Source organism: Tympanuchus pallidicinctus, unplaced genomic scaffold, assembly GCF_026119805.1.
Source record: "Tympanuchus pallidicinctus isolate F22 unplaced genomic scaffold, pur_lepc_1.0 scaffold22, whole genome shotgun sequence".
In the NCBI taxonomy this organism is placed as follows: Eukaryota; Metazoa; Chordata; class Aves; order Galliformes; family Phasianidae; genus Tympanuchus; species Tympanuchus pallidicinctus.
Window position 1 is genome coordinate 18,912,973 of NW_026294739.1, and position 24,159 is coordinate 18,937,131.

General features: G+C 46.6%; 1 protein-coding gene across 5 annotated transcripts in view; it reads left to right on the forward strand.

Moving 5' to 3' along the window:
* TNIK (TRAF2 and NCK interacting kinase) overlaps positions 1-24,159 on the forward strand; it is a 138,679-nt gene that overhangs the window by 72,203 nt on the left and 42,317 nt on the right. For all 5 annotated transcript variants that reach the window (XM_052685233.1, XM_052685230.1, XM_052685232.1 and 2 more), the window contains exons 5-12: positions 5,637-5,747; positions 7,935-8,025; positions 9,372-9,502; positions 14,288-14,342; positions 14,684-14,762; positions 18,269-18,444; positions 20,025-20,091; positions 21,084-21,288. In XM_052685233.1, the coding sequence (XP_052541193.1) occupies positions 5,637-5,747; positions 7,935-8,025; positions 9,372-9,502; positions 14,288-14,342; positions 14,684-14,762; positions 18,269-18,444; positions 20,025-20,091; positions 21,084-21,288 (915 nt within the window). The remainder of the gene's footprint in view (positions 1-5,636; positions 5,748-7,934; positions 8,026-9,371; positions 9,503-14,287; positions 14,343-14,683; positions 14,763-18,268; positions 18,445-20,024; positions 20,092-21,083; positions 21,289-24,159) is intronic.

Genomic DNA, 24,159 nt, shown 5'->3' on the forward strand with positions numbered 1-24,159 from the left:
CTGAGCCTGGGAGGCTTGCAGCCAGCTCCCCTTTGGCTGAGCGGGTGGCCTGCCTGCTGCAGGGGCATCCAGACCACTGCAGGACTGTGCCCACATCACACAGGTGACCCCACATGTGTTCCTTGCACGACGTAGGATCTTCGTTCTGCAGAGTGCTGCAGGTGGTGGAGCTGGCTGGAACTCAGCACATGCAGGCCAAAGGAACCAGTGCCAGCTATTTCTCAGGTTTGCTCAGTGCTGTACGTGTTTTGCCTACAGTTCTGGAAAGGCAGCAGTGTCCTCTTCAATTTGAAGGTGGAGTCATAAGGAGAAAACTCGTTTTGCTGTCTAGAGTTTTTCAGTGTCTGAACAAGATTGCCAGAGTCTATGTTTTCAGGAGTAGCAAACAGCCATGGTTCAGCAGGAAAGTGATGGAAATGCTGAAAAGATAAAGCCTGGGCTGTTTTATTCTCCATGTCCAGTTGCCCCACCTCCAAATATACAGATGTATATTAAAAAGTTATGAATTAATGTCAGCATCCAAAACCTTGGTTTTCATTCAGCGGATCCCAACATATTCCTCTGCATCTTGGCAGAGTTACTGCAGGTTGTGGTTTATTTTCATTAGTTTCTGTAGGATCTAGGCTTTATTTTGGGAAAAGGTTCCCAGTGCAGTGGCTTCAGTTGTGTCCATGTGGCAAAACGTTGGGGCTGTGGGAGCTGGGGAGAATCATGGAGGACAAAAGGGGCTGAACTGAAGCTGTCGGGGTTCTGTGCCACACTGGTACCCAGCTGTGCTGCTAGTCTGAGTTACTGGGAAGGTGCAGGGCTTGGGCTCCAGGGACTTCTGTGACTGAGTTTGTTGTTTTGTTTTTTTTTCTTGTGGGAACTCTTGAAAAACGTGTTCTTTGCAGAGAGCCTGGAATTCAGCGAGGAGAAAGCTGTCAAGCTGAGAAATGCCTTTTCATCCCGTGAAATTCCATTTAGCTTTAGCTGTTTTATAATCTGTGTCCAAAAAGAAAAAAAAAAAGAAAGAAAAAAAAGAGAAATAAAAACCAACCCATTTCACCTTGTGCTGCTGGAGTGCCTTGAGGGGAAAAAAAGAAAAAAATAAAGTCAAGCACATGCCAAAGCCCTCACTAGGCAGACAGAGCTGGGCTTAGCTCCTGCCTGAGTGTGGGATTAGCACAGCCAGACCAAGGGAGAAGGGTTTTGTGAATTCAGCTCCAGTTCAAGGAGCTCTTGGCACATGCAAGTGCTAAGAAAATAATTTTTCTAAAATGTTTAGTCCGTGCCGTGCAGCCCAAGCTACCAAAAAGGGGAACTCGTGGGATGAGGAGAGGTTCTTTGCCGTGTCTCCATTGTGAAGCTGTGGGTGTTAGGGCACCTTTGCTGGCAGAGGTCAGGAAGGAAGCTGTGATTTCCCTGTGGGTCACCCAGCCATGCATAAGGAAAAGGGTTGTGCAGCCAGCGGTGCTGGTGGGGCAGTTAGAAGTGGCGTTGCAGGCTGTGTGGTGCTGGGCTGGCTGAGGTGTTATGGGGACGCTCCCTGGCCATGCAGGAGTGCTGGTGTCGCTGCCTTCAGTAGCTGTTGTTTTGGCATCTGATTGAATTAGGACTTGTGTGAACTCTATCAGTCTTCCAGTGCAGATAAAGGCTTGTTTATTTTTCATTGGCTCTTTGTTGAAATAAAACGGTTTCTGATAATGCCCAAGTAATTCTTTTTATCGACGTTCGGAGGCTGATACGGAAATAAAAAACAGAGAGCTCTTTCAGTGGAGATTAAGATCTCTCGGAAGCGCGGCGGGCTCCTGACATAAAGTATTGTCATCGTTTCTGCCGCGTGCTTTGGTGATGAGCAGGTCTCTCCTGTTTGGTAGCACTGCTGCCCTGGAGGACGAGCTCGCCAACCAGATGAGTTTTCCTGAAATAAGAGAGCGTGCTTGGCCAGACAACAATAGAGATGTGTATCGCAGATCTGATGCATTAGTGAGACGGGAAGTAAAAGTCATGGGGACAACCTTTATGGAATGTTAAACACAAAACCGAGGTATTTGTAGAATGGTGGAATGACTCGGGTTGGAAGGGAACTCAGTGATCATCAAGCTCCAACTCCCCTGCCCTAAGCAGGGCCACTGACCTCCATATCTAATACTAGACCAGATTCTTGGTGGATTCTTGTGAGATTCTTCTTTCTTTTACAGATGAGGCATTGCTGCCAGGGGTGCTGTGTGCCTTTGGTGGGATTGGGGCTGCAGGGAGAAGAGGTGCAGAAATATGGGGAATGGCCTGGGGGGTGGCCATGACCTCACCGCATGGCCCTTGCTCACTGCAGGCCTGGGTGCTGGTTGCCAGGCCGTCACACATTTGACAGGAGGCTGGTTGGGGTTGAGGTATAATTCTCTTCAGTCCCCCAAACGCTGCCACTGCCCACGGGTGACATGTTGACAAGGCAGAGATTTCTGCATGTTAATGCTCTCGCTGGCTCTGTCATTGCCATGATGTGTGTGGTGAGAGCCCCTTTCACCAAGGTATGGGTCGAGTGGGAGATCTGTGTGGCAGGGGCACAAGGGGTTGCATTGCACCCAGTTTCTGCTTTCACATTCAACAGGGGAAAGGGTTTCCATCAGCATTTCTCTTGGGGCAGTTGTGTGATGGCTTTCCCTGACTTGAAAAATGGAAAAGGTTGGTGGTGGCAGGGAATGGGAGTCTCTGTGGAATCCCATTCTGGGAGCAGTGGCTGGTTTAAGAGCTGTGTCACTCCTCTGGGTGATACAACAGGGCATGGAGATTTACAGCTGCTGCTTCTGAATTTGGCTTCCTTGTCAAGTTTGCTGTCGCTCTGATATGAAGAGTAAAGTAGCTGCTAAATGAGCTGTATTTAAAAATACTTCCTCAATAAATGGCCTTGCAGATTAAATTTTGGAAGACGATATTACCTTTATCTCATCTTGATGATAATTGTGATTACAGTTAAAAATTCAACCTGCATTTCAAGTTTATTCTCTTACCCCATCATGACTCCATCCTTTAAGAAGATTGCTAATGATGCCAGTGTTAGCTGGGCAAAGCACTCACTGGAGACATGGGACTGGTAAGGAAGTATCTGATAGGAGCACCATTTGAAGCCTTTCCTCTTGTTCCTTTTTCTTTTCTCCTGGAATGCTGTTTGTCGCCTTCTAACGTACGTGTACCCAGAGGGTGTTTATATATAATGATACCATGGCAATATCTGCCTTGTTGCTTAGATAACTCTCCATCTAAACAAATCTTTGCATCCTCTGAAGCGACCTGATCATCTTTTTCATCCTTTCTGTACCTGCTCCAGTGTGCATTTATTGCTCTCTTGAAGCCTCACCTTACCTAGTGACATGCTGACCCACCTCCTAGTGACGTGTGACCCACCTTCACTATTTACTCTCTTTGTAGTTGTGTAGTAAAACCATATTTGGGTCTCCTGTAGCATCCTTCCATCTGAGCATCAAAGAGAGCTCTAGGAGTGGGATTTCTTTCTTTTCTAATTGCCACAGCAGCATGCTGCCAGCTGCCTTCCTGTCCCATTGAAAACTTCTGGAAGTGGTGTTTTTTCAAGTCAGGGGTCCATCCACTTTCTGTTCCAGACAGAGGTGTGCTGGCAGCCTTGTTGTGTTCCTGCTGCTTCTCTTGGAGAAATGATGGCAGGGCTCTCTGGGAGCTGTGGTGTTAACAACCTGTGTGCTGCTGAGCCCCTGTCTGCTGGTGCCGGGTGTTCTCCCAGGGATGCTGTAGGATTGGACAGCTCTTCAAAAGCCAAGTTGGAAACACTCCTCCCAAGAATCTTTTCCCCTCTGCCTCTTCAGTTTTAGTCTCTCAGAGGTTTCACAATTACAGATTTTGGATACATCAGCGGGCAGCTGCGTTCTTCACCTACTGGTGCAAAATTAATCTTAGCTCTGTGCAATGAGGGAGAGAACAGCGGTCTGAGTGAATTGCCAACTCCATGAAGATAGTCTGGCAGATTAATGTGTGCACTGAGAACTTCTAATGGTGTTTGTCCCATCTTCCTTTAAGCGCTGTGACTGCAATACGCAGCAGGACGTGCCCTTCCCCTGCAGGGCTGTTGCTCATGCAAACAGGTGTGGTGTGGGTGAGCCTGTCTCCTTCTGAAGGAGAAGACAGAGGTGAACTGATCCTTAACGAAATGATTCCCAGACCTCCTCCAGCCACCAGGGCCTCTTGCTGCAAACCCCGGTGAGATCCTGCGGATGAGTTTCCATGGCAGGAGGCCATAAAGTGTTGCAGGGAGAGGTCAGCCTGTTGGTTGGAGAGCGTTTTCAGCTGGTTCAGCTATCCAGGGATTTCCTTTCGGTGCTTGCTGCAGCGGTATCCCAAACGCTCTGTTAATCAGAAACACATGCAGATACTGTCCTCTCAGGACAGACTTTGGCCAGCCGTGCATCTTTGCTGGGAGCCAGTTTCCTGATGTAACGAGATATGCAAAGAGTATTTCAGCTGTCATTTTAGGAAGAGAGACTTGATATCAAAACTAAAGATAGGAGCATGGTCAGAGGGATCTGTCAGCCAACTGAGACGTATTCTGCTCAAGCATTTTATTTGTACAGGAATTTTGTAGCAGTACTGGGCCCGAATTCTGTGATTGTGTATTTATAACAGTCTTTTTAATCAGTATCTCTGAGCAATTTGGGTAGGACTTGGGCAGACCTTTTGCTGTTCCCTTCTCTTAGTCCATGCTTTTAATGAGGTGGTGTCTCTTGCTTGGAAAATGTTAAATACCACATAAGCTGCGTATGATGGGAAACTTTAAACATGTGCAGTGAAGAATCTGGCACAGCATGACTTCTAGGGAAAGGGAATATCTTTCTGCAGACAAGCTGATCTAACTGGAAAACGAGGTTTCGCTTTTGATGAAGAAACACTTCAGCAGGACTTGGAGGAGGCTTGTTGTATGTTCTCGCTGCACTCAGGTTCTCAAGCACAGGGATTGCTGCTTGCCGGCAGCCCGTGGTGCCCCTGGAAGGCAGAGTCACATCCTGGACTGTTTTGGAATGTTTTATTTCACAGTTGCTCAGTGACAAGATTAAGGTTGGGCGCAGGTTAGATCCTTGTGTTTCTGTGTTTCATATTATGGAGCTTTCTAAGTGGTACGGATGGTGGTTCCTGGTCTATTTGGCATCAGCCCGAGCACAAGGGCTCCAGCTGTCCCTGGGGAGCCGCACAGCAAGCTTGGCCTCTGGAGGGCTCTCTGCTTAAAAAGGTGGTTGAAGACAGAGATGGGCTGGTACAAAAATGGAAAAACATTGCTGTTTTGTAAGGTTTACAAAGCTTTCAGATCTGCCATGTTGCTTTCACATATTCGGGGTTGAAGAGCTCAAATGCAAGAGGCAGAGCTTTGCCAGTGTGGTTTCAATGTTTCTGATCTCTGCTTTTTGGCACTGCACTGATTCCTGTTTCGTGTTCCCGCCATACTGGGCAGCACCACACCTTTCCAGCCTTCCCACCTTTTACCGTTTCCTTTTTTAACAAAAAACACATGGATTAAAAGTAGATAGGTTTGATGGCAGCTGCGTTGCCAGTGTCAGGCCCTGCCCTTGGGCTGTGCAGCCCGGAGGATGCTTTCAGCCTAATTGCAGTAATTGCACTTGTGTTTCATTTGGCAGCTGGTGATGGAGTTCTGCGGCGCGGGCTCCGTCACCGACCTCATCAAGAACACAAAGGGGAACACTTTGAAGGAGGAGTGGATTGCCTACATCTGCAGAGAGATTTTAAGGGTATGTGCCCAGAGGGAGCTAAATGCCATGCGTTGGTGGAGTGTGGCACGTGGGCCTTGGGGACACGCGAAGCCGTTGGCTCTTGAGGCTCTGCTCTGTGGACTTGAGCAGCTTCGGTGCTGGTAGGCATGAATGATTCATGTGCTTGTATGATGCATAATAAATAAGCACTACTTAATGCCCTTTAGCTTTGTTAGCTGCCTGAATTTTAACCCTCTTCTTTCCTTCAGCTGAAATGTAATTTCCCTTAATATTAATGAGGTGAAGATTTATTTACAGTAGGATTGTGATTTCAATTAACAGAAAGGTAAGGACTAATAAAACCTGTGGAGAGAGTCTGCATGATTAAAAAACATCTTATGCTTTATTAAATCCACATGCCTCTGACTTTAATGAGGATGCTGCAGCTTTTATACCCACAGGATAAATGTTTGACTGGAATGTCTTAAAACGGGCCACGCTGGAGTTTCACATAATGGAAGGTGGCACCTCTAGCAAAGACTTGCTTGTGTTTTCTACAAATGAGGACAGATTGTGCAATTGCAATGGTTGCCCTGACGTTAAAATCTTAAGAGTTCATGAACTGAAATTTTGTTCAAGAGAAGATAGAAATAGCAGACACGTGAAGAAAACTATACAAGAGCCATTCAAAGAAAACGAGTCAAAATGACTGCTCCAACAGCTCTCCATGAGCTGTGTCTGATGCTGCCTCTTAGGCTCCTGTTGTTGACCAGGGTGACGCAGCACTTCTCTTGACCCTTGGTGTCACCATCTGTGCCAGCACAACCAGCCTGATGTGCAGAAGGAGCTGGAGCTGATCAGTTCTTCTTTCAGTGTCAGGAAACCACAGTTGCATGTGGGTTTATTACAAATGTATGAGCTCTGTGAGCCTCCTTCTTAAAATAGTCACTGTCAGTGAGTCAAAACCTATCCATTGAGTCATGTCCCAGGGCCACCATCAAGTGTCACTGCTCTCATTTGGGCCGTGCAGAGTGCAGGCTGTGCTGTGGCCGTGCTTTGAAGCGGTTGACTTAGTGCTGCAGGCTCCAAAAGCTGCTGAGGATTTGGGGTCATAAAACAGTATTTTGGGGCATAAAAGACTCCCACCTTCATGCTGCAGTATGAGTGGTTCGTTCTTGGTTCAGAAGTCGAGGGCACGTTGTAACTCTGACATGCAGGACTTGATCCTGCTCTGTGGAAGGATTTGTTGGCTTTCAGTGAAATTTTTTGCTTTGCCTCCAGTGCACCGAGCCTCTAACTGGGTATAATGTGGCTAAAAATTGAATGCAGCAGGGCACCTCTACAGATATAATCTGTTCCACAGTGTTGTCTCAAGGTAACAAGCAAAAAATGACTCATAACTACCAGCAGTGATAGTAGAAATTATATTCTTCCTCGAATATGAATGTTTAATGTGAAGTGTAAACCTAATGCAGAAGTAGTTTTTAAAGTAATCCATTTTTTATTAAGCTGGCAATATAGGTGGATGTTACTTTGGAAATGTAATAATAAATGAATGAAATAAAAATGTAGGCTGCAAAAAGAAATTAATGAGCTAATAAAGCAACACAACAGAAAAGCTAGTTTACCTTTAGCCTTTGAGACGGGCTTTTAATTTGAGCTATATCTCTATTAGGGATATGTGCAAGTTATAATATTTGTATTTCCATGGTATCTTTTTTAATACAAGCTTTTCAGTATATTGGAGTCCCACTTATTGGACCAGTATAACAAAGAGAATTGGGTTTTTTTGGTTTCTTGATGATGGAAGTACAGAAAGGACACACAAGCTTTCTATTATTTCTGCAACACAAATGGCTCCCTAAGGCAAAAAAGCCCATGGGGAAAACTGCATCTAGAAATACAGAGAAATTTGGGTTACTATGGGTTTCTGCAGAAACTGGAAGGCTGGTCTTAATCCCTCTGGAGTTGTCAGTGGTTGTCACCTGCTATGGAGCACCCACTGCAGCACATGCAGCCAGGCAGTGTGCGTTTCATTTGCTGGGTATGTCCCCCCAGCAGGTAACACAGGACAGCGTTTTCAACACGTGATAAACAAAAGCATTCTCAAGTGCTCAACTGCAGCTGTGAATCTTTCATTTCTGGACCGTAATTGGTTGAGGAGGAATGTCAGAAAATAGCATGCTTTGAACTCGGATTCCTCTAACCTCTCTCTGAATTCTCTAGGGCTTGAGTCATCTACACCAGCACAAAGTAATTCATCGAGACATCAAGGGACAGAATGTGTTGCTGACGGAAAATGCAGAAGTTAAACTAGGTAAGGATTGGTTAGAGCTCTTGCAAACTGCAAGTAGGCTGCCTGGAGAGAAGAGATGAAATTGGTAGAGCCTGTAAAGTGCTTGGAGAATGGCAGTGGGTCCTAAAAGCTGCTGTGTGCTTTTTCTTGTGCTGGCCTCAAAAATGTGACGTTGGGTGTTGATCGGCCATGCAGTAAACTGTCAGTGACTGATGACCAAGTTCTGCATACAAAGATCCATTTACAGTGGTGTTTCTGCAGAGAGGTGGGGTGGGCAGTTCTGCCACCAGATACAGGTTGACCAATCGTGATCATTTTTCATGCCCTACATTGAAAATTTGCCTGTGTGCATCCCCAGACATCATCAAAGTGCATTTCTGCACAGCTGTACGCCTTGTATGTGTCCTCCAGCACCATAATCCATTCCATTTGCCATGACATAATCCAGGTTTGCAAGCTAACCTTTAAGACAGTGCTTAAATTGCAAGAAATATTCTGAAATTTGTATGCAGTTTTTGTCATCCTTGAAAAGACCCATCATCCACATGAAGATACATGGATAACAGCACGGTCTGTCCTGATACCCTCCATCATCCAGCACCTATCTTATTAAAGCCATCTTTGTGTGTTTTTAATTTATGCTAGTGATGGAAGATCTCCTACACTGGCGAGGTGAAGTGGAATCCTTGTTTTGCCATGTCTTTGCTGTGGAATCAAACCCCATCTTAACAGATGGCACCACCAGCTTGTTTGGCTTTATGCTGGTGAAGATTCCCCTCCAAGGGGAAATTCTCCAGGGCAAATCTCCAGCCATTATGTTGTGCAAAGTGAGCTTAGTGGACCATGGAGTATTCTCTCATTGATGTGATTTCATCAGTTTTTGCTTCATTTTTCAGCTCTGTGCTTGACATTTCCCTATGGGCTTTTGTCCTTAGCCTTGGTTCCTGAAGTCTTTTACATTTCTGCCATTTCCAGCAAGAATTTAGGTAGAAAAATGAGGCTTCTACAAACATTTGGCAGGCTTTAATTCAGTGAAAAAAAAACCATAGAACAAAGGCTGCTGCTTATTCATATTTCTAACCCTGATTCTCATTAGTATGAGGAACTGTGATTTCTTCTCATTGCCTCCTGGCAAGGAGGAAGAGGCACGAGGTTGCTTATGAAAGCTGGAAATCAGACGATCAGATTCATCTTTGGTTGACATCTGTTAATCTGTTGATCTTAGCAAAGATGAAACAGAAGTGTCTCTGGCCGTATTTTTCTCTCCTGACCATGCTGTTAGTGTACTTCACTGTCTTACATTCAGCAGAACGTTGCTCAGGTTTGTGTCTGACACTCACTGTGTCCTGTTGCTCTCCTGTCCATAGTGGATTTTGGTGTCAGTGCTCAGCTGGACAGAACAGTGGGCAGGAGGAATACCTTCATTGGGACGCCTTACTGGATGGCCCCTGAGGTCATTGCTTGTGATGAAAATCCCGATGCCACTTACGACTTTAAGGTACTGTACTCCTTTGTATGTTATTACAGATGCAATCTTTGAGTCCAGTGCAGTCACTAATAAGGTAATCAAGGAATTAAAGCAGCCAGGGGACTCAAAGAAAGAGTGTTCTCTATGTGCTGTCTTACTTGTGAGTGCTTAAAATGAGAGTTGTGACCATAAACATCTGAAGGTGGCGCTTGGTAGGATCTCAGATTTTGTGTCCCAGCACCGAAGACTTGAGCAAGCAGGAATTTAGTACATTCTTGCAGCTTTGCTAATTACACTGACAGGCAGTGTGATCTCCTCCTGCTTTCTGCCTGTTAAATTTTGAGATGTGAATTTGGGTCCAATGTGAATTTTTGTTGTGCTCATCACCTACCAAGATTTAGTGTGAAGGAATCTTTCCCCATGCTGAGAAAGGTGTCAGACAGACTTCCTACCTGCTCCTCAGTTTTTCAGTGCTGAGTGTTTAAATACTACCATCAACACGCTGTGTTTCCTCAATTCATTCCTCAGAGAAGTCAGGTCAGGTTTAGAATGGGCAAAATCAGATCTTTTGGCCTGCAGGCTGGTATTCACAGGGAGATCTGAAGGTTGTCACACAAGCAGACGTTCAGGGCTCTGACCTACTTTTCACATGTCTGTTGCCTGTTGAAAGTTTATTTTTGGATCAGTGACAGCACAACATTGCTGCAGAGCTGTAAGATGAAGAGAGGGGCATGCCATGCAGCAGGTCAGAGGGGGGGTGATTCCCACTGCCCATTCAAACTGCAGTGGAGGCTGATGCTTCAGGCAAGGAAAGCTTTCCATATTTTGTGGGCTTGTCCATTGTGGTGCCTTTTTGTGCCTTGTGGTTTTGTTGAACATGAATTTCTAACTGCAACCCTCCCCTGAGATCCACTGACCGTTTTTGGAGAGTGGGGAAAGCTACAAAATGCGGGCTTTTGGAGGAAATGCAGAGGGATATAAAGCTTGCTACGCCTCTGTGCCCACCCTGAGAGGTCACTTGCAGAGTAATATTTTAAAAGGACTTGGCAGCCCTTTGGTGTGAGCTAGGTAGGTAGCTGCTTTTTAACAGCGGGATGCTACAGTGTAATGTAACGGCACAACAGCCCACCACTTTGCAGTGCAATTACTGGCCTCTTTTTTTAAAGAGAATTTTTAAGAGATGAAGGATTTTAAAGTAACAAAAAGTTGCTTTGGTGTTTGATAGAATGACAGACTGGTTTGGGTTGGAAAGGACCTTAAGATAACCCAGCCCCAACCCCTGCCATGGGCAGTCACCCCACCAGCTCAGGCTGCCCAAAGCCCACCCATGGCCTTGGTCACCTCCAGGGATGGGGCACACACAGATCTCAGGGCAGCAGTGCTGGGGCCTCTCCCCTTGTCCTGTCACTGCATGCCCTTACAGAATCCCTTCCCACCTTTCCTGGGACCCCCCCTTTCAGACACTGGAAGGCCTCTATATGAGGTTTTACTCTTTCCAGAAAAACTGGGGCACATAATATGTCACTGAGAGATGCACAAGTGCTGGGACCAAAATCCCTCTATTGTCCCCAAGGATCAAACGCTCGTAGCACGCTGGGCCCCTTTGTCTCTGCACTTGGCACTGACAGTTTTTCCTTGACTGGGGATGTGGAACAGAAGGCTGGTTGCTGCTGACACGCTTACTGCAGGGTGTTTGTGGAGCTCGTGGTGGTGTGGGAGCCACTGGGCATTTCCCCAGGTCGTATCCCTGCACCTGATGTTCTTGCTTTGAAGTGGGGAAAAAAATGGAAATGACGATTATTATCTTTTAAAGACATGCAAATCAGACACTCAGGTTTAGCCAACCGGCTTGAAATAGTGAATACAAAAGATGAGACTTAGAGGGTGAAAAAAAGGAATCCTCACAGGCTTAATCTGTTGGACAGAAAGCCTCTAATCTCACTTCTTTCTGAGTCAGGAAGAGTTGCCATGTAATCGACGGAAGGATGCAGTAAATGCCTCCTCAGAAAAATAAACCTCTAAAAAAGAAGAGATAGAAACTCTGTGTTGTTGACGTTATTTGTTGTTTTTTCCCCAGACAGTCTTATTTCTTTCTTTAGAGAACTTGTCGGTAAGTGTCGAATGAAAAGGAAAAACCAGCTTGCTTCCTTCTCAAGTCAAGACAATGCAAATATATTGGCACAGCGGCTTTTTGCTGGGTGGACTGAAAAGCTTTTCAGACTCAAGAAGAAACAAAAACCTGAATTTTAGATCAGTTTGAAATGCGTGCTTCCCACTGAGTTTTCTGCTTTCTCTCGGAGACTTAGAGAGGTGATAATCCTTCTCTGTGTTGCTCCAGTTTGAAGATCACTTGGCATGTTGCATATAATACCGGGCACCTCAATATGGAAAGACACACTAGGAATTTGGAAGGAGTTCAGGCAACCAAAAGGAAGGGGTCATGCATACTGAATCATGTGGAAAGACTGAGATAATTAAGTATGCAGCATAAATCCCAGCTGAGCAGAGACAAAGAATGGATGTGGCTGTCCTGCAGAAGTGTTGCAAATGAGATTTGAGGGAGAATTTTTAGGCAGGTACAAAGATCTGTCACAAGGACTAATGGGACAGCATTTGTTAAGGGAAAACTTGGGTTAAAAAGAAGGAAACTGGCCTTGAAACTGTAAAATGCAGGTTGTTTTTCCTGGAGGGTGTCACATGCATATTTACATGCGTACATAGAAGGTGCTGTAGTCTTTGGGGCTCCTGCCCTGCAGCTCTTGGTGCTCTGAGCTGGGAAGAACAACCTTTCTCAGATGCATCAATTTGCAGGATTAGAGGCTCAAGGCTGCTTGGGAAGGACAGCTTTTGAAATGGAGCACAGACTGAGGAGTGACTGCAGGGCCATGGCGGAAAGTGGGGCACAGAGAGAGCAGCACGTGGGAACTGGAGATCACAGAGGGAGAATGGGAGGCAGAGTCCATCCCCTCTGCTCTGAGATGAACCTGTGCACAGCTCGTACTCGTCTTTCTGTGTCACTGGAGCTCAGCCAGCCTTTGAGTCCTCTTCAGTGTACTCACAGCTTCCAACTCACATCTGCATCTGTGTGTGGGGGGCTTGTTTGGCTTCCTTGTGGGGTTCTGGATTCTACCCTGGACCACTGCTATGTCCCATCTCAGCAGGGCTTGTTCTGTATCTGCCAAGTCCTTGTACTGCCCTTCAGCATGAGCCAGACCACGACTTCAGCCTCACAGCTGCTGCACTGAGCTCCCAGGGAAGCCTGGAGTCGCTACTCATTGTAGGGAGCTGGGAAGCCCTGGTTGATGAGATGATGTCTAAGGACAAAGCCATCTCCATCAGACCTGCTGGAAGAGCAGCCCTGTCCTTGAGGTCCATGGCAGAGTGTAGAGAGAGGAAGGAGCAAGCTCTTGGCTTTGCTTTAGCACTGTGCCTGTGCCAGCTGGCACCTTCCCCTCCACCAGGCCTGGAGATGTGTTAGGGAATGTGCTTCAAATGAAGGCACCAAAATTAGTCTGGGTTCTGTTCCCAGTGCGTTGGGTGCAAAGATATGAATCATTAGGCAGTCCTATACATGATGTCCCAGTCATGAATTAGCCACCTTCTGCCAAAAGAAAGCCAGCACAAGTTGCAGCAGTGCCATTAAGGAAAGTTCTCGTTTCCTTCTGCCTGATGGCATGGCGTCTGTAAGACACCTCCTGTCTGTAAGAGCTGAGCCATCCTCTGGGACTCGTTACTGGAGCGAGTGGTGGAGCCAGGGCTCACGTGGGATTTCTTGTGGTATGGATTGGTGAGGAGGAGAGCCTCACGGGCAGGGAGCTGGGGCTATAAATATCCCTCATTGCAAGTGAGAAAATTGAAGGAAAAGTGATACAAGCATGAAATCAAAGGAGCTTTCTGAATAGATGCACTTTCCATGCACTAATCATTCAGGAGACTAAAACAACCGTGTGGGCTGAGGAAGGATTGGGAACACAGTAAGTGAGGGTACCCGTTTCTCCTCCCACTAGCGAAACGCTGCTTTTCATGCTTCTAGCTAATGAGCAGTGCATGATTCAAAAGAGTCCTGAGGTATCTCAAGATACTTCGTGTTTCTAATCTATCCCAGACAGGCTGTATTCTCAGGAGCTGCAACAAATCCATTTGTGTGTCATCCAGCTTGAAGCAGGAAGCTTGCAGCCCCATTACCAGGGCGCAGATGGCTGCTGTGGGCTTCCTACAGCCCTAAGGCTGGCACATTGCTGCTTGCATCCCGTGGTGCGGAATCAAAGCTGCACCACTGTGCTGTGTCCTTGGAACTGGATAGTCAGGTCACAGGGCATGAAATCTCTGCCACAGTCTCAGGAAAACACCTGGAGTTTGTGCCTCCTTCCTGCCTCTTGCTGCTTTCCTCTTCATGGGGCAGTGAGGTGGTGTGTTGCTGAATCATTGAGGCTTTAGGGGGTTTGCTCATTGAGATGCCACAGCCAAAGGGGTGTACTGGGACCTTTAGGATGCCAACATCTCTGCACCACAGCTGCTGGAAACTATGCCTAGTGAGATGGCTGCAGGGGTTGGCCATGTCCCACACCTACACTACTGTGACATCCACCAAAAGCTCTGCAATAAAGCTTGGGATAACCAGCAAGTCTGGGAGCCTATTATCAAGCCTTAAAATATGGGAAGAGCATAAAAGATGATCTCCTATGCTGCAGGTTTAGGCCCTGGCAGAGAAAGCAGAGGCCCTGCTCGTGGGGCTCAGCCCTGGGGTTCCCTTTGTGCCCACTGTTGTGACAGTGCTCCACTGCATCACACATTTCCGTCTGCTTTTTTTTACAGAGTGACTTGTGGTCTCTGGGGATAACAGCCATAGAGATGGCAGAAGGCGCTCCCCGTAAGTAGATGCGTGGCTCTGCTTTATTTAATGCTGGTGGTGACTTGCTAGGATTTGCTGAGTGTCAGCAGGCACAGGGATCTGTGCTGGAAACCCCAGGCAAGGGTTTCACTGAGCGGCCTGGACTGGGTTTGGTGCAGTTTGCAGGGTTCAAGACATGGTGGGAAAAAGCTGCTTAGGGAATAGGAGCAGCAAGCAAAGGCACAAAAAGCCGTGTGTGGCTTCTGGTGCTGCACGTGCTCCGTGTGTCCTGCTGATCTGGTGGCATCAGAGGGAGTTTGGGTGTGTTTGTGTCAGCTCTTCATCATGCTGTGCTTAATACTTCTTCTTGCACTTTGCAGCTCTCTGTGACATGCACCCCATGAGAGCCCTCTTCCTCATCCCCCGCAACCCAGCCCCGAGGTTGAAATCCAAGAAGTGGTGAGTCTCTCCATATTCAGTGGTCATCAAACGGGTGCCTTAGGTGCATATTCTCCCATGGAGAAGCATTTTGGTCTGCACAGGGCACAGGCATGAGAGGAAGAGGGCGGAAGGGGAGAAGCAGAGAGGGAAATGCCTCTCACATTGACCTTTCCCAACATTGAGTTGGCTTTGTGCAGCTGAAAGCAGCTGACACTTCACTTGGCTCCCCTTTCTTTCCAGTAAGGTTCCATTTTCAAATGGAAACATGTAGCCAGGCCAAAAGAAAGGATGGTTTATCTTGAAGGTGCAAGAATGCAGAGATTTGTACTTAGTTTGGGCTTTATTTTAAAATTTTGGGGGAAAAAGTACATCACCGTTTTGGAAGAGAAAAAGAGGAAAAAGAAAGAGGGGATATGCCAATGCAAACCCGTAGGAAAAATACTTCTGAAGCCCAGCAGATGTTGTTTTGTTACTGTATGTTCTGTACTGATGGAGCTGGAGTCCTCAAAAACACTCATCTCTGGTTTGCATGGTTTGCCTGCCTCAGGTTCAGCCCTGATTTTATTGGGAGAGATCTGCCAGGCTTTAGAGAAACAGCATGGCCTCAGATAGGCTGAGAGCGAGAAGGAAACTGTGCTTTATTCCTTGAAATGATGCTTATTATCTTTTTGAAAACACACACACACAAAAAGGGAGCAGAGTAATTGGTAGGCACTGCAAACAGTTGGTGCCAAAGCAGCAGGAATGCTACTGGGAGGGGAGAGGAATGAGAGCCTTGGAATCCCAGGCTTTAGCAAAAAGTGTCTTCATTTTGTCAGCTGAGTCCTCAGATGTTCCTGTACCAAACCAGGACAAGGATCTTTCCCTTCCAGCTCTGCCAGAGGATATTGAAGCTCTCTTTCCTTGCACAGTTTTTTTTAGGATGCCATTTGTCAGAGAGCTGAGAAAACAGTTTAGACACTTGTTTTCTGCCAGATCACCAGTCTCCTACTTCATTATCCTCACTGCTACAGCGCAGAGTGGATTGTAAGACTTCAGAGGATTGGTGGTTTTTTTCATACAAATATGCTGTTTATTCAGCAAAGGTTCTCAGCCTGCAGACAAAGGGGAAGGCAGCTGACAAAAGCAGGCTTTGAGCAGAGTACTTTGCCCATCTCCTTAAGGTAAAAACTGCTCTGGGGTGGAGTTTCTATTTTACTCCCTGCTCAGATAAGAGTCTGACGTACTTAGATATGTTCTGCACCAGCCAGGGTATTGCTTGACACCGTCTTCCCCAGCTGTGGCAGGTGATCTGCATGTCCTTGGCTTTGCTCCTGTCCTTGGTTTTGCTCCTCTTCTTGGTTGCACAGCTCAGCCTTGAGCTCCAAATCAGTAAGAGTCCACCAATTCCTTAAGAACGATTTTTTTGAGTGTTTCCATTGGGACTCCAGGCAGATCTGCTGTCTCTGACTCATTTCTCAGCTGGAAGTATTGGACCTGGACCTCTGCAAGACCCAGGAGAAGCTGAGATGTTTGCCCAGTGGCTCTATTTATTGTTTTTTATTGCTTGCCAAGTCTTTTTTTGTGTGCTAGATCATTGAACTCACTTTTGAAACAGTGCTGTGGTCCTGTGAAGTTACAGATCCTTTGGTATCCTTTTCCAATTAAATCCAGCCAGCAGTGGTGCTTTGTTTTTCTTCCTGCATTTCACAGGTGAAATCCACTTGAACTTTAGTGATGTCATTATCGTAAACACTTCCTATCCCTGCCTTATAAAAAATGGCAAGATCTCTTTGTTAATGAAGTGGTATTTGCACTGTGATAGCACTTTTCATCTAAGCAGCTGGGAAGCCTTTGCAAACATTTATTTAAGCTTTGCAAAGCCCGGGAGCTGAGGGAACAGCAATGCATTTGGCTATGGAGATGGGCTGAGCTGGGGAAACAGCAGTGCACATGGCTACGGAGATGGGCTGACCTGCACCAGGGTGGTGATGAGAAGTAGTAAAGGTGTCACCCAGAATCAGAGCTAGAGAGAGTCCTGCTTTTTGGAGAAGAGAGCCAAATGCCTGCAGGCTCCTGGGGCAATTAAAGCAATGCTGAGTGGCATCTGTGTGTTGCTGTGAGTGCTTGATCTGCTGGACTGGGAAAGGACACATCTCTGCACCTGTCCTTGTGACTCGAGGATGCATGGGGCAGGCTTCAGTTTCCAGCAGCCCTTGTTTGTGTACATGCAGATTACAGTTCTTGCTGCTGTTGGAAGTTTGTGACAGCAGCTCGATGAGGTACATGGTTGTGTCTTGGCTTAGCCAGGGCCAGGCTGGGCACAGACCTGTGTCCTGCATCTCTCTGCAAATACTGCACTGCAGCCTGAGGAGGTGGACAAACCCATTGTGTGCTGAAGGAAACATAAACTACTTCAGCTTAGCCCTGTCTAGGGTTGGATTGTGCACCCAGACGTGAGCTGTCTCCAGGTTCAGACCCACAGAGGAGAATGATGCTTTGGTGGTGCAGTTTTTAGAGCATCATATGGTCTGGCCTTTCTGGAATACACAGAGACGCAGGGTTCCTTGAGGCAAGGTGGAGGATGAAGATTTGCTCGTTAATAAAGCTGGAGGGAGGATTTAATTGGATCCAGTAGTGTATTTTATTTTTGCATCTCAATTTGTATGGATTAGCACTTAAAAGATAAATCACTTCTAGTCTGACAGCTTAAAAGTAAAATCCCCAAAAGCTTATTGTTTTACTTCTCAATGCAATTCTGTAGTATCTGTTGGCTTCTGTCATTAATTTACACTCATTTTCCTATTTGCTAAAGCAACATACAGCATAGTGGCCTGTCAACATCTTTCTTCCTTGTAAATCCCTGTTCTCTTGGGTTTATAATGCGGTGAAATTAATTCTGGCAGAACTTCTGATATGCAAAACTTGAGATTAAGAAGGGTTTGTTTATTAAAGATTTGGCTGAAATTGTTTCAGCTGAGGCTGAATTTAACTATTTGCTGGTGAGGAGAGGCTGGGCTCTGCCACCCCAAGCCGTGGTCCTGCCTCTGCCCAAACCATGCTCCAGAAGAGCGTGTCCCGTTCTCCTGGGCTGTGAGCTGGGACATGGGGTCTGATGAGTGACAATTCATGGAGGGATTACGTTTATATCTGTATTTTTACCTGCAAAGTCAAAGGGAAGGGTGTAAGAACAGTTTCTTGCATTTTGTTGGTTGCTATTGGTGCCATTTGGCTCTGCTGATGCCCCATTACAATGATGGTTCCCACCTTTCTCCAGACTCAGCAGAGTGGTGTTTTCCCCTAATAGCGACTGGGAAAACATGGACAGAAGCATGCATGAGAAGTCTAAGAGGAGATTTGATGATGCTGCTTTGAGCCCATGCTAAGTGTCGACAGGGAAGTTGCATGAATCCTCCCAGAAAGCTGCATCTGAGCAAGAACTGGCAGCATCCAAGCAGCATTCTCAAATACCCACGAATTTCTCACTTCCCGATACAAGAATCAACGTGGCTAACTGTTTGCTTTTGTTTTCCTCTGCCTTCCAGGTCTAAAAAGTTTCAGTCCTTCATTGAGAGCTGCCTGGTGAAGAACCACAGCCAGAGACCGACGACGGAGCAGCTGATGAAGCACCCCTTCATCAGAGACCAGCCCAACGAGCGGCAGGTCCGCATCCAGCTCAAGGACCACATCGACAGGACGAAGAAGAAGCGAGGAGAAAAAGGTTGGTGGGAGCGCCATGCTCTGGGCACTCCTTGAGCTTTGCCGTGTGTTTGGAGATCCTCGGGTGCACTGAGGTGTATCTGTGTGGGGAAGGGAAGAGGAAGAATGAGAAGGGCATAAAGGACCGGGTTGCTTGCAGTCTCAATCTCGAGTTTCCACCACTCGGATGGCATGCAGGTTGAGTTAAGTAGGTGTGCTTCTTTTTTTGTGCACCCTTGTCATGGTTTTAAAATACTTTATTTGATTTGGTTCCTGTTGGCCATCACCGAAGTCGAAGTGAGAACAGATACCCACAACAAAACAATTGGTGTTCATACAAAGGCTGCAGGTGATTGTCATTAGAGCTAATCAATGTTTTTAAGTCCTTTTTTTTTTCCTGATGAAAAATAGTGTCTTTTTGTCCAGGTAGTAATTTCCACTCGGAACATGTAAGCTTTGATTCACAAAAATGTGTGTATGAAATGCACGTGTGCATATATTCATGCAAGCACGTGAGAGGGAGAAGCTGCCAAGCTGCATTTTTTCCGAGCTCACATCTTTCAAGTCTGTTGATCTCCGTGACATTTCTGCAGCACCAGTGATGAGCAGAGCTGTGCAAACGAACATCCAGATCAGACCCTTGCCCAAAGCAATTCCGCTGACTAGGAGTAACCTATTAAACTGGATGTTTGCAGTGAACTCTCTGGGCCCTGTCAAAGTGCTCTGAAAGGAAGATCAGATAGCTGAAAAACTTGTTAAAGTACTCCATTGCTCGTGAGCTGAATTAGAATTTGAAAGGTTGTTTGTAGGATTCAGCAAACTAATATATGTCGTTATGTCTTTTCTTATTGGTAGCAGTATTAATTTTTCATGCTTACCTTCCAGCCCTTTGCAGTGGATTTCACTGTAATCAAAACAATGAAGCTGGATCCTAGCGAAGTATTAAGTGTGTTTAGTCTTGCAAATGAAGGTTGTACCCTAGAGATGGAGAGTAATTGGATAAATGCAAGTCTTTCTTTTTACTATCTTTCCCTTCATCTGATAAAGCCAGTATCCCAGTAGAAATCACAGTACATAGCACAGCTTTGCAATTGGGCTGTTATGCAGATATCTTCATTGCCTGGAAAACGTACAGATTTGCATAGGGAGAGCATGTTTTTAGGAAGAAAGTCATTACCTTCAGAGCAGTGGTTAAATCCCACCTTCCAGTGCCTGTGGCTTCAAAAGCTTTTGGTGTGTCTCACTTGCAAGAGCTCTTCTGGAGAGAGTTTTTGCTGTGTTGTGGTAAATCTTTATTTATGGTAACTCTTCTTCCTTACGTGGTGTATCTTAGGTTGCTGGAGGGTTGCACCTGCTGCAGCCAGGACTGCAGCCTTCTCCCCAGGTGTGCTGTGTGTGCCAGGACCAGCAGTCAGGGACAGCAATGCTGATTTTATGGCCTTGCAGACCTCTCATAACATCAGAAAATGGACAAAAACAATGCTGGGTATTCTTTTTTGTGACAGGAAAAAAAAGAGTGTTCTGTTTTCCCCTCAGAGTTTTTAACCATCAGAAAAACAAATGAGTCCAGTAAAGGGCACTGATAAGTAATTATGTTCCTAGATGAGACAGAATACGAGTACAGTGGAAGTGAGGAGGAGGAGGAGGAAAATGACTCTGGAGAGCCCAGGTAAAAATCAACCTTTTGTTTCTACCTTTGTGTCTCTTTAATTCTATATGAAATTGACTTGGATTGTAGGCTTATAACAAAGAAGATGGACAGTTTGATCACTGAGTCCTGTTCCCTGGTAGGATGAAGTGTAGTCCCCCTTTAGATGGTGAGCGGGCATTAAACTGATGCTACAGATCCCCTCAGCTGAAAGTCTGGGAAGACCCAGCTGTCTCATTTTCTGTGGGATTGACAGTGCAGGCTGGTACAGGAGCATGGCAGGTCCCTGTTAGACAGCCTGCTCAGTGCAATTAGTGCAGAATCCTCTGTGCACACACAGCTGTTGTTCTCAAGTGAACTACGCTGTGAGGAGCTGCCCCTATGGGTATTTGGATGTGGAAGAATGTGTGAGCTGTTACTAAGATTCTTGCAAATGTGGTTCCTTATATCCACACTCCCTATTTCTGTGCAACTTTTCACCATGAAACTTTGCAGTGTTGCTTCAAGCACAATAGGACTGGAACTTTCTTTGATGACATTTTTCAGTCTCATTGTAATTAGTATCAGATTATTCCATTATTTCCCTGAGATAATGTAGTATTTTAATAGCTGGCGATGATTCATGCTAAGTGTGCTTTGTGAACATCTAAATATAGTGCCTGCCACTGCAGCACAAGGGACTTTGGTTAGAAACTTTACTGTAAAGGAATCCTTTAGCAAATGAATGTTGGTAAGCTGTGGTCTGGGCCAAGGCGTATGATTGAGCAATGTCTTGTCTGCTTCGGGGTTTATATTTAAGAAGAAAACAAAATTATTTAGAAAAAAAAAAAAGGGATGGTGAGGGGAGATGGTGTGAAACTCGTGTTCCACTTGGCACCGATCTGCCCCAACGCTTGTGACCCAGCCCTTCTCTCCATTCCTACTATGGGAGCATGCTTGAGTGCCTAGGTGCTGTGGGGTGCACGGCCGCGGGATGTGCGTGGGACCTCCCGTGGTGCTTTTCTCCTGTGCAGCTCCATCCTGAACCTGCCTGGCGAGTCCACGCTGCGCCGGGACTTCCTGAGGCTGCAGCTGGCCAACAAGGAGCGATCAGAGGCCCTGCGCCGGCAGCAGCTGGAGCAGCAGCAGCGGGAGAACGAGGAGCACAAGAGGCAGCTGCTGGCCGAGCGGCAGAAGCGGATCGAGGAGCAGAAGGAGCAGAGACGAAGGCTGGAGGAGGTAACTGGCTGGAGCGAAGCCAAACTGGGGCTCTGGGTGCTGAGCAGCAGTGTCTGCTAACAGGTCCCACTTTCTGTGTGCTCTGTGATCGTGTCCTGACCTCTCTAGATGGTAAACGCAGGCGTTTTGTTGTGCTGAACAAAGCCTCTGTTCACACGTGCTGCGTGTAGGTTTGTACCAACCTACGGGCGCTCTCCTCACCATGTAAGTGTTGTCAGCCCTTGTGGAGGTCATAGAGCTTGTTCATTGTAAATAAACCCCTTCAGCACCAAACTAAAGGGGTCCCTGGTTCTGCTGAGCACAGTTAGTCCTGAACTGGTGTGACAGCTGTATTCAGTCCAGGTGGCCAATACTCCTGTCAGGCCAGATGTCTGTCACATTCATTGTCCTTATTTGCTGCTGTGGAATATGATGCTCATAAAGAAGCTAAAAAACTCCATTTGCCCTTTCCCCAGATCCATGCACCACTTATGTCCCATTTAATCTTTTATTTCAGCGTTGGTCCTTTCAGCCCTGCCAATTACAATTTCTCTTATGGGGGAGGAGCAGATGCCTGGCTTGTGCAACAATCCATATGTGCCCCGAAGCATAAGATTTCATTACCCTTGTCTTAACGTACCAGCTACAAATACGACCGGTCATGAAATTATCCACCCCATTTAAAATCTAGCTGCAGTGTTTGACTGGGTGGCCGCAGTGTCAGTGAGTGGCACCCGACCCTGGAAGGAAGTGCTTGCTTTAGGGTTATCTCACAGTTACCGACTGAAAAAGTTCACAAAAGAATAAGGGGATTTCTTCTGCTCTTAGGCTTCTGATGTGGTTTTGCACGTGGAAGCCCATTGACTCACTCTGAGCTCATCCCAAGCATCTGATTGAAGGGTTCATGCATTAAGGGTAATTAAGTTAGCTTTATGAAGAGGTCGCCGATAGGTCTGAAAGATGTCTTGCAGTAAATGGGCTTCAGAGCACCCACACCCTTAATTTGACTGAGCCACAGCATCTTCTATGTTTAACTTGGGTCTCCCTAGGCTGGGTTGAGTGGGATGAGTAATGCCCCAGGTCAGGAGCTTAGCTGTGAAAGAATTCCATCAGCTGGTAAATGTGTAAGTCTGTCATGTTGTCAGTGTTGGGAGGACCTTGGAGAGAGGACAAGGTTTGTGCATGCACACACACCCTGAAATCCCCTGTGCCAGTACATGTTTATTTAGGAACTATCATAAGGGAATCATGGCTCTGCCATTGTAAGAACGTGCTTGCTGCAAGCAGTACAGGAGAGGAACAATAGCAGGATAAAAGCAGACAGCAGATTAGCTGAAATCCTGTAATGAATACAATACTTGCCCCTGTATTAATATGTTCTCTGCACATAGAAGAAAATCGTTCTCTCTTTGCCCGTGCTCCTTGGGCAGGTTTTGCTGGAGGACTAATCCCCTCACTAAGCTGGCAGATCAGCCCTGGACTGCTGAGGCACAGCTCTGCCCAGCTTTGCTCTTACCCCCATGTCATTAAAAGCTAATGCCACAGTGGCTAGTATTTAAAATCAGTGCCTCTGTTTCCAGTGACTGGAACAGCCCCCGTGGGCTCTTCACCCATTACCTCCTTTCCAGCTGCTTTACAGTGTTCAGATCTAAATTGAAAGGCAGATGCCTGCTGGAGCAAAGCAGGCCCTGAGAGAAAAGGTGTTTTTGTGCTCCTGCTGTGTCAGAGAACTGGGAAGGATAGTGGGATGGTGACTGAAAGGTGCCCAGCACAGAGCTGCAGTGAGATCAGCCCAGGGGTTCTGTTGGGATTAAGACAGAGCAGAGAGCTGTGTGCTGGCAGCTGCCATGTTCCCTCTGCCCAGCATCACTCATGTCCTGGGGGCTGATCACGCATCATGCCATGCAGTGGGGTCTCAGATGCCCCTGCATTACCTGTTTTCCTCAAGAAACCCTTCTGAGGTGTGCTGACTCCTGTAGCTGCCCACCTGCTTTGTGTGGTAGTTTGTATCTGCCATGGGTTGCTGCAGGCAGAGGCAGAGATTAGCACACAAAGTTTCATTGCTCCTGCCCCTAATTCTAGCACAGTCAGTGATGGATGAAGTTTGGTCTTCACGTTCTCCCCAGATATTTTGGGGTGGCACATGCCTGATGACCACACAGAGGCTTGCAGACAGCAGCTGTCACAGCTATGCCAAGCTCAGTATTGAGGTCAGTGCCCGAGGCTCCCTGTGCTCCATTGCCCTGCTGCTGTTATGCTCCATAGAGCAGCCTTACAGACCCATCACAGCAGCACCAAAATTCTTTGGCAGCGGCCAGGCAGTTTCCTTTTGGCCTTCCATCTCCTTCTAACACTGACTTTTCAATAGCTCCAGTTGTTGACTCTTTGCTCTGGATTTCCTCCACCTAACGGGACCAGAATTTCTTCTGTGCTGCTTCACGGGACCCATGGTGATGCTTATCTTTGCTGAATTGTGAGGAGTAGAATGGCAGCTTTGTTTACCCTCATGCAGGAAGTTTCTGCACGTTCCATTTGTGCAGAATGAGCCTTGCTGCCCTGCATTTACCATCAAAACTCCTGCTGAGCTAGAGGAAAGCACATCTTATGGTCAAGAGCATTAAGGATACTGCACAACAAATATCCATACAGACCCCTTGGCAGCAATGAGCAGCTGTAGTCAGGAAGGATTTTACATAACCTCATTTTTATGTCATGTTGCAGATTTTAATTTTCTTGATAGGCAGAAAACGAAAGGTCAGATCTTACAGGGAATGCAGAAGCCCCATCTGAGCACCTTGCTGTTTACATGGCAGATTGCAGTCACTGCGGTTACTGGGCTGCATGTTCAGTGAATACAAACTTGCTGCAGCTCTTTTAGATGATAATCAGCTG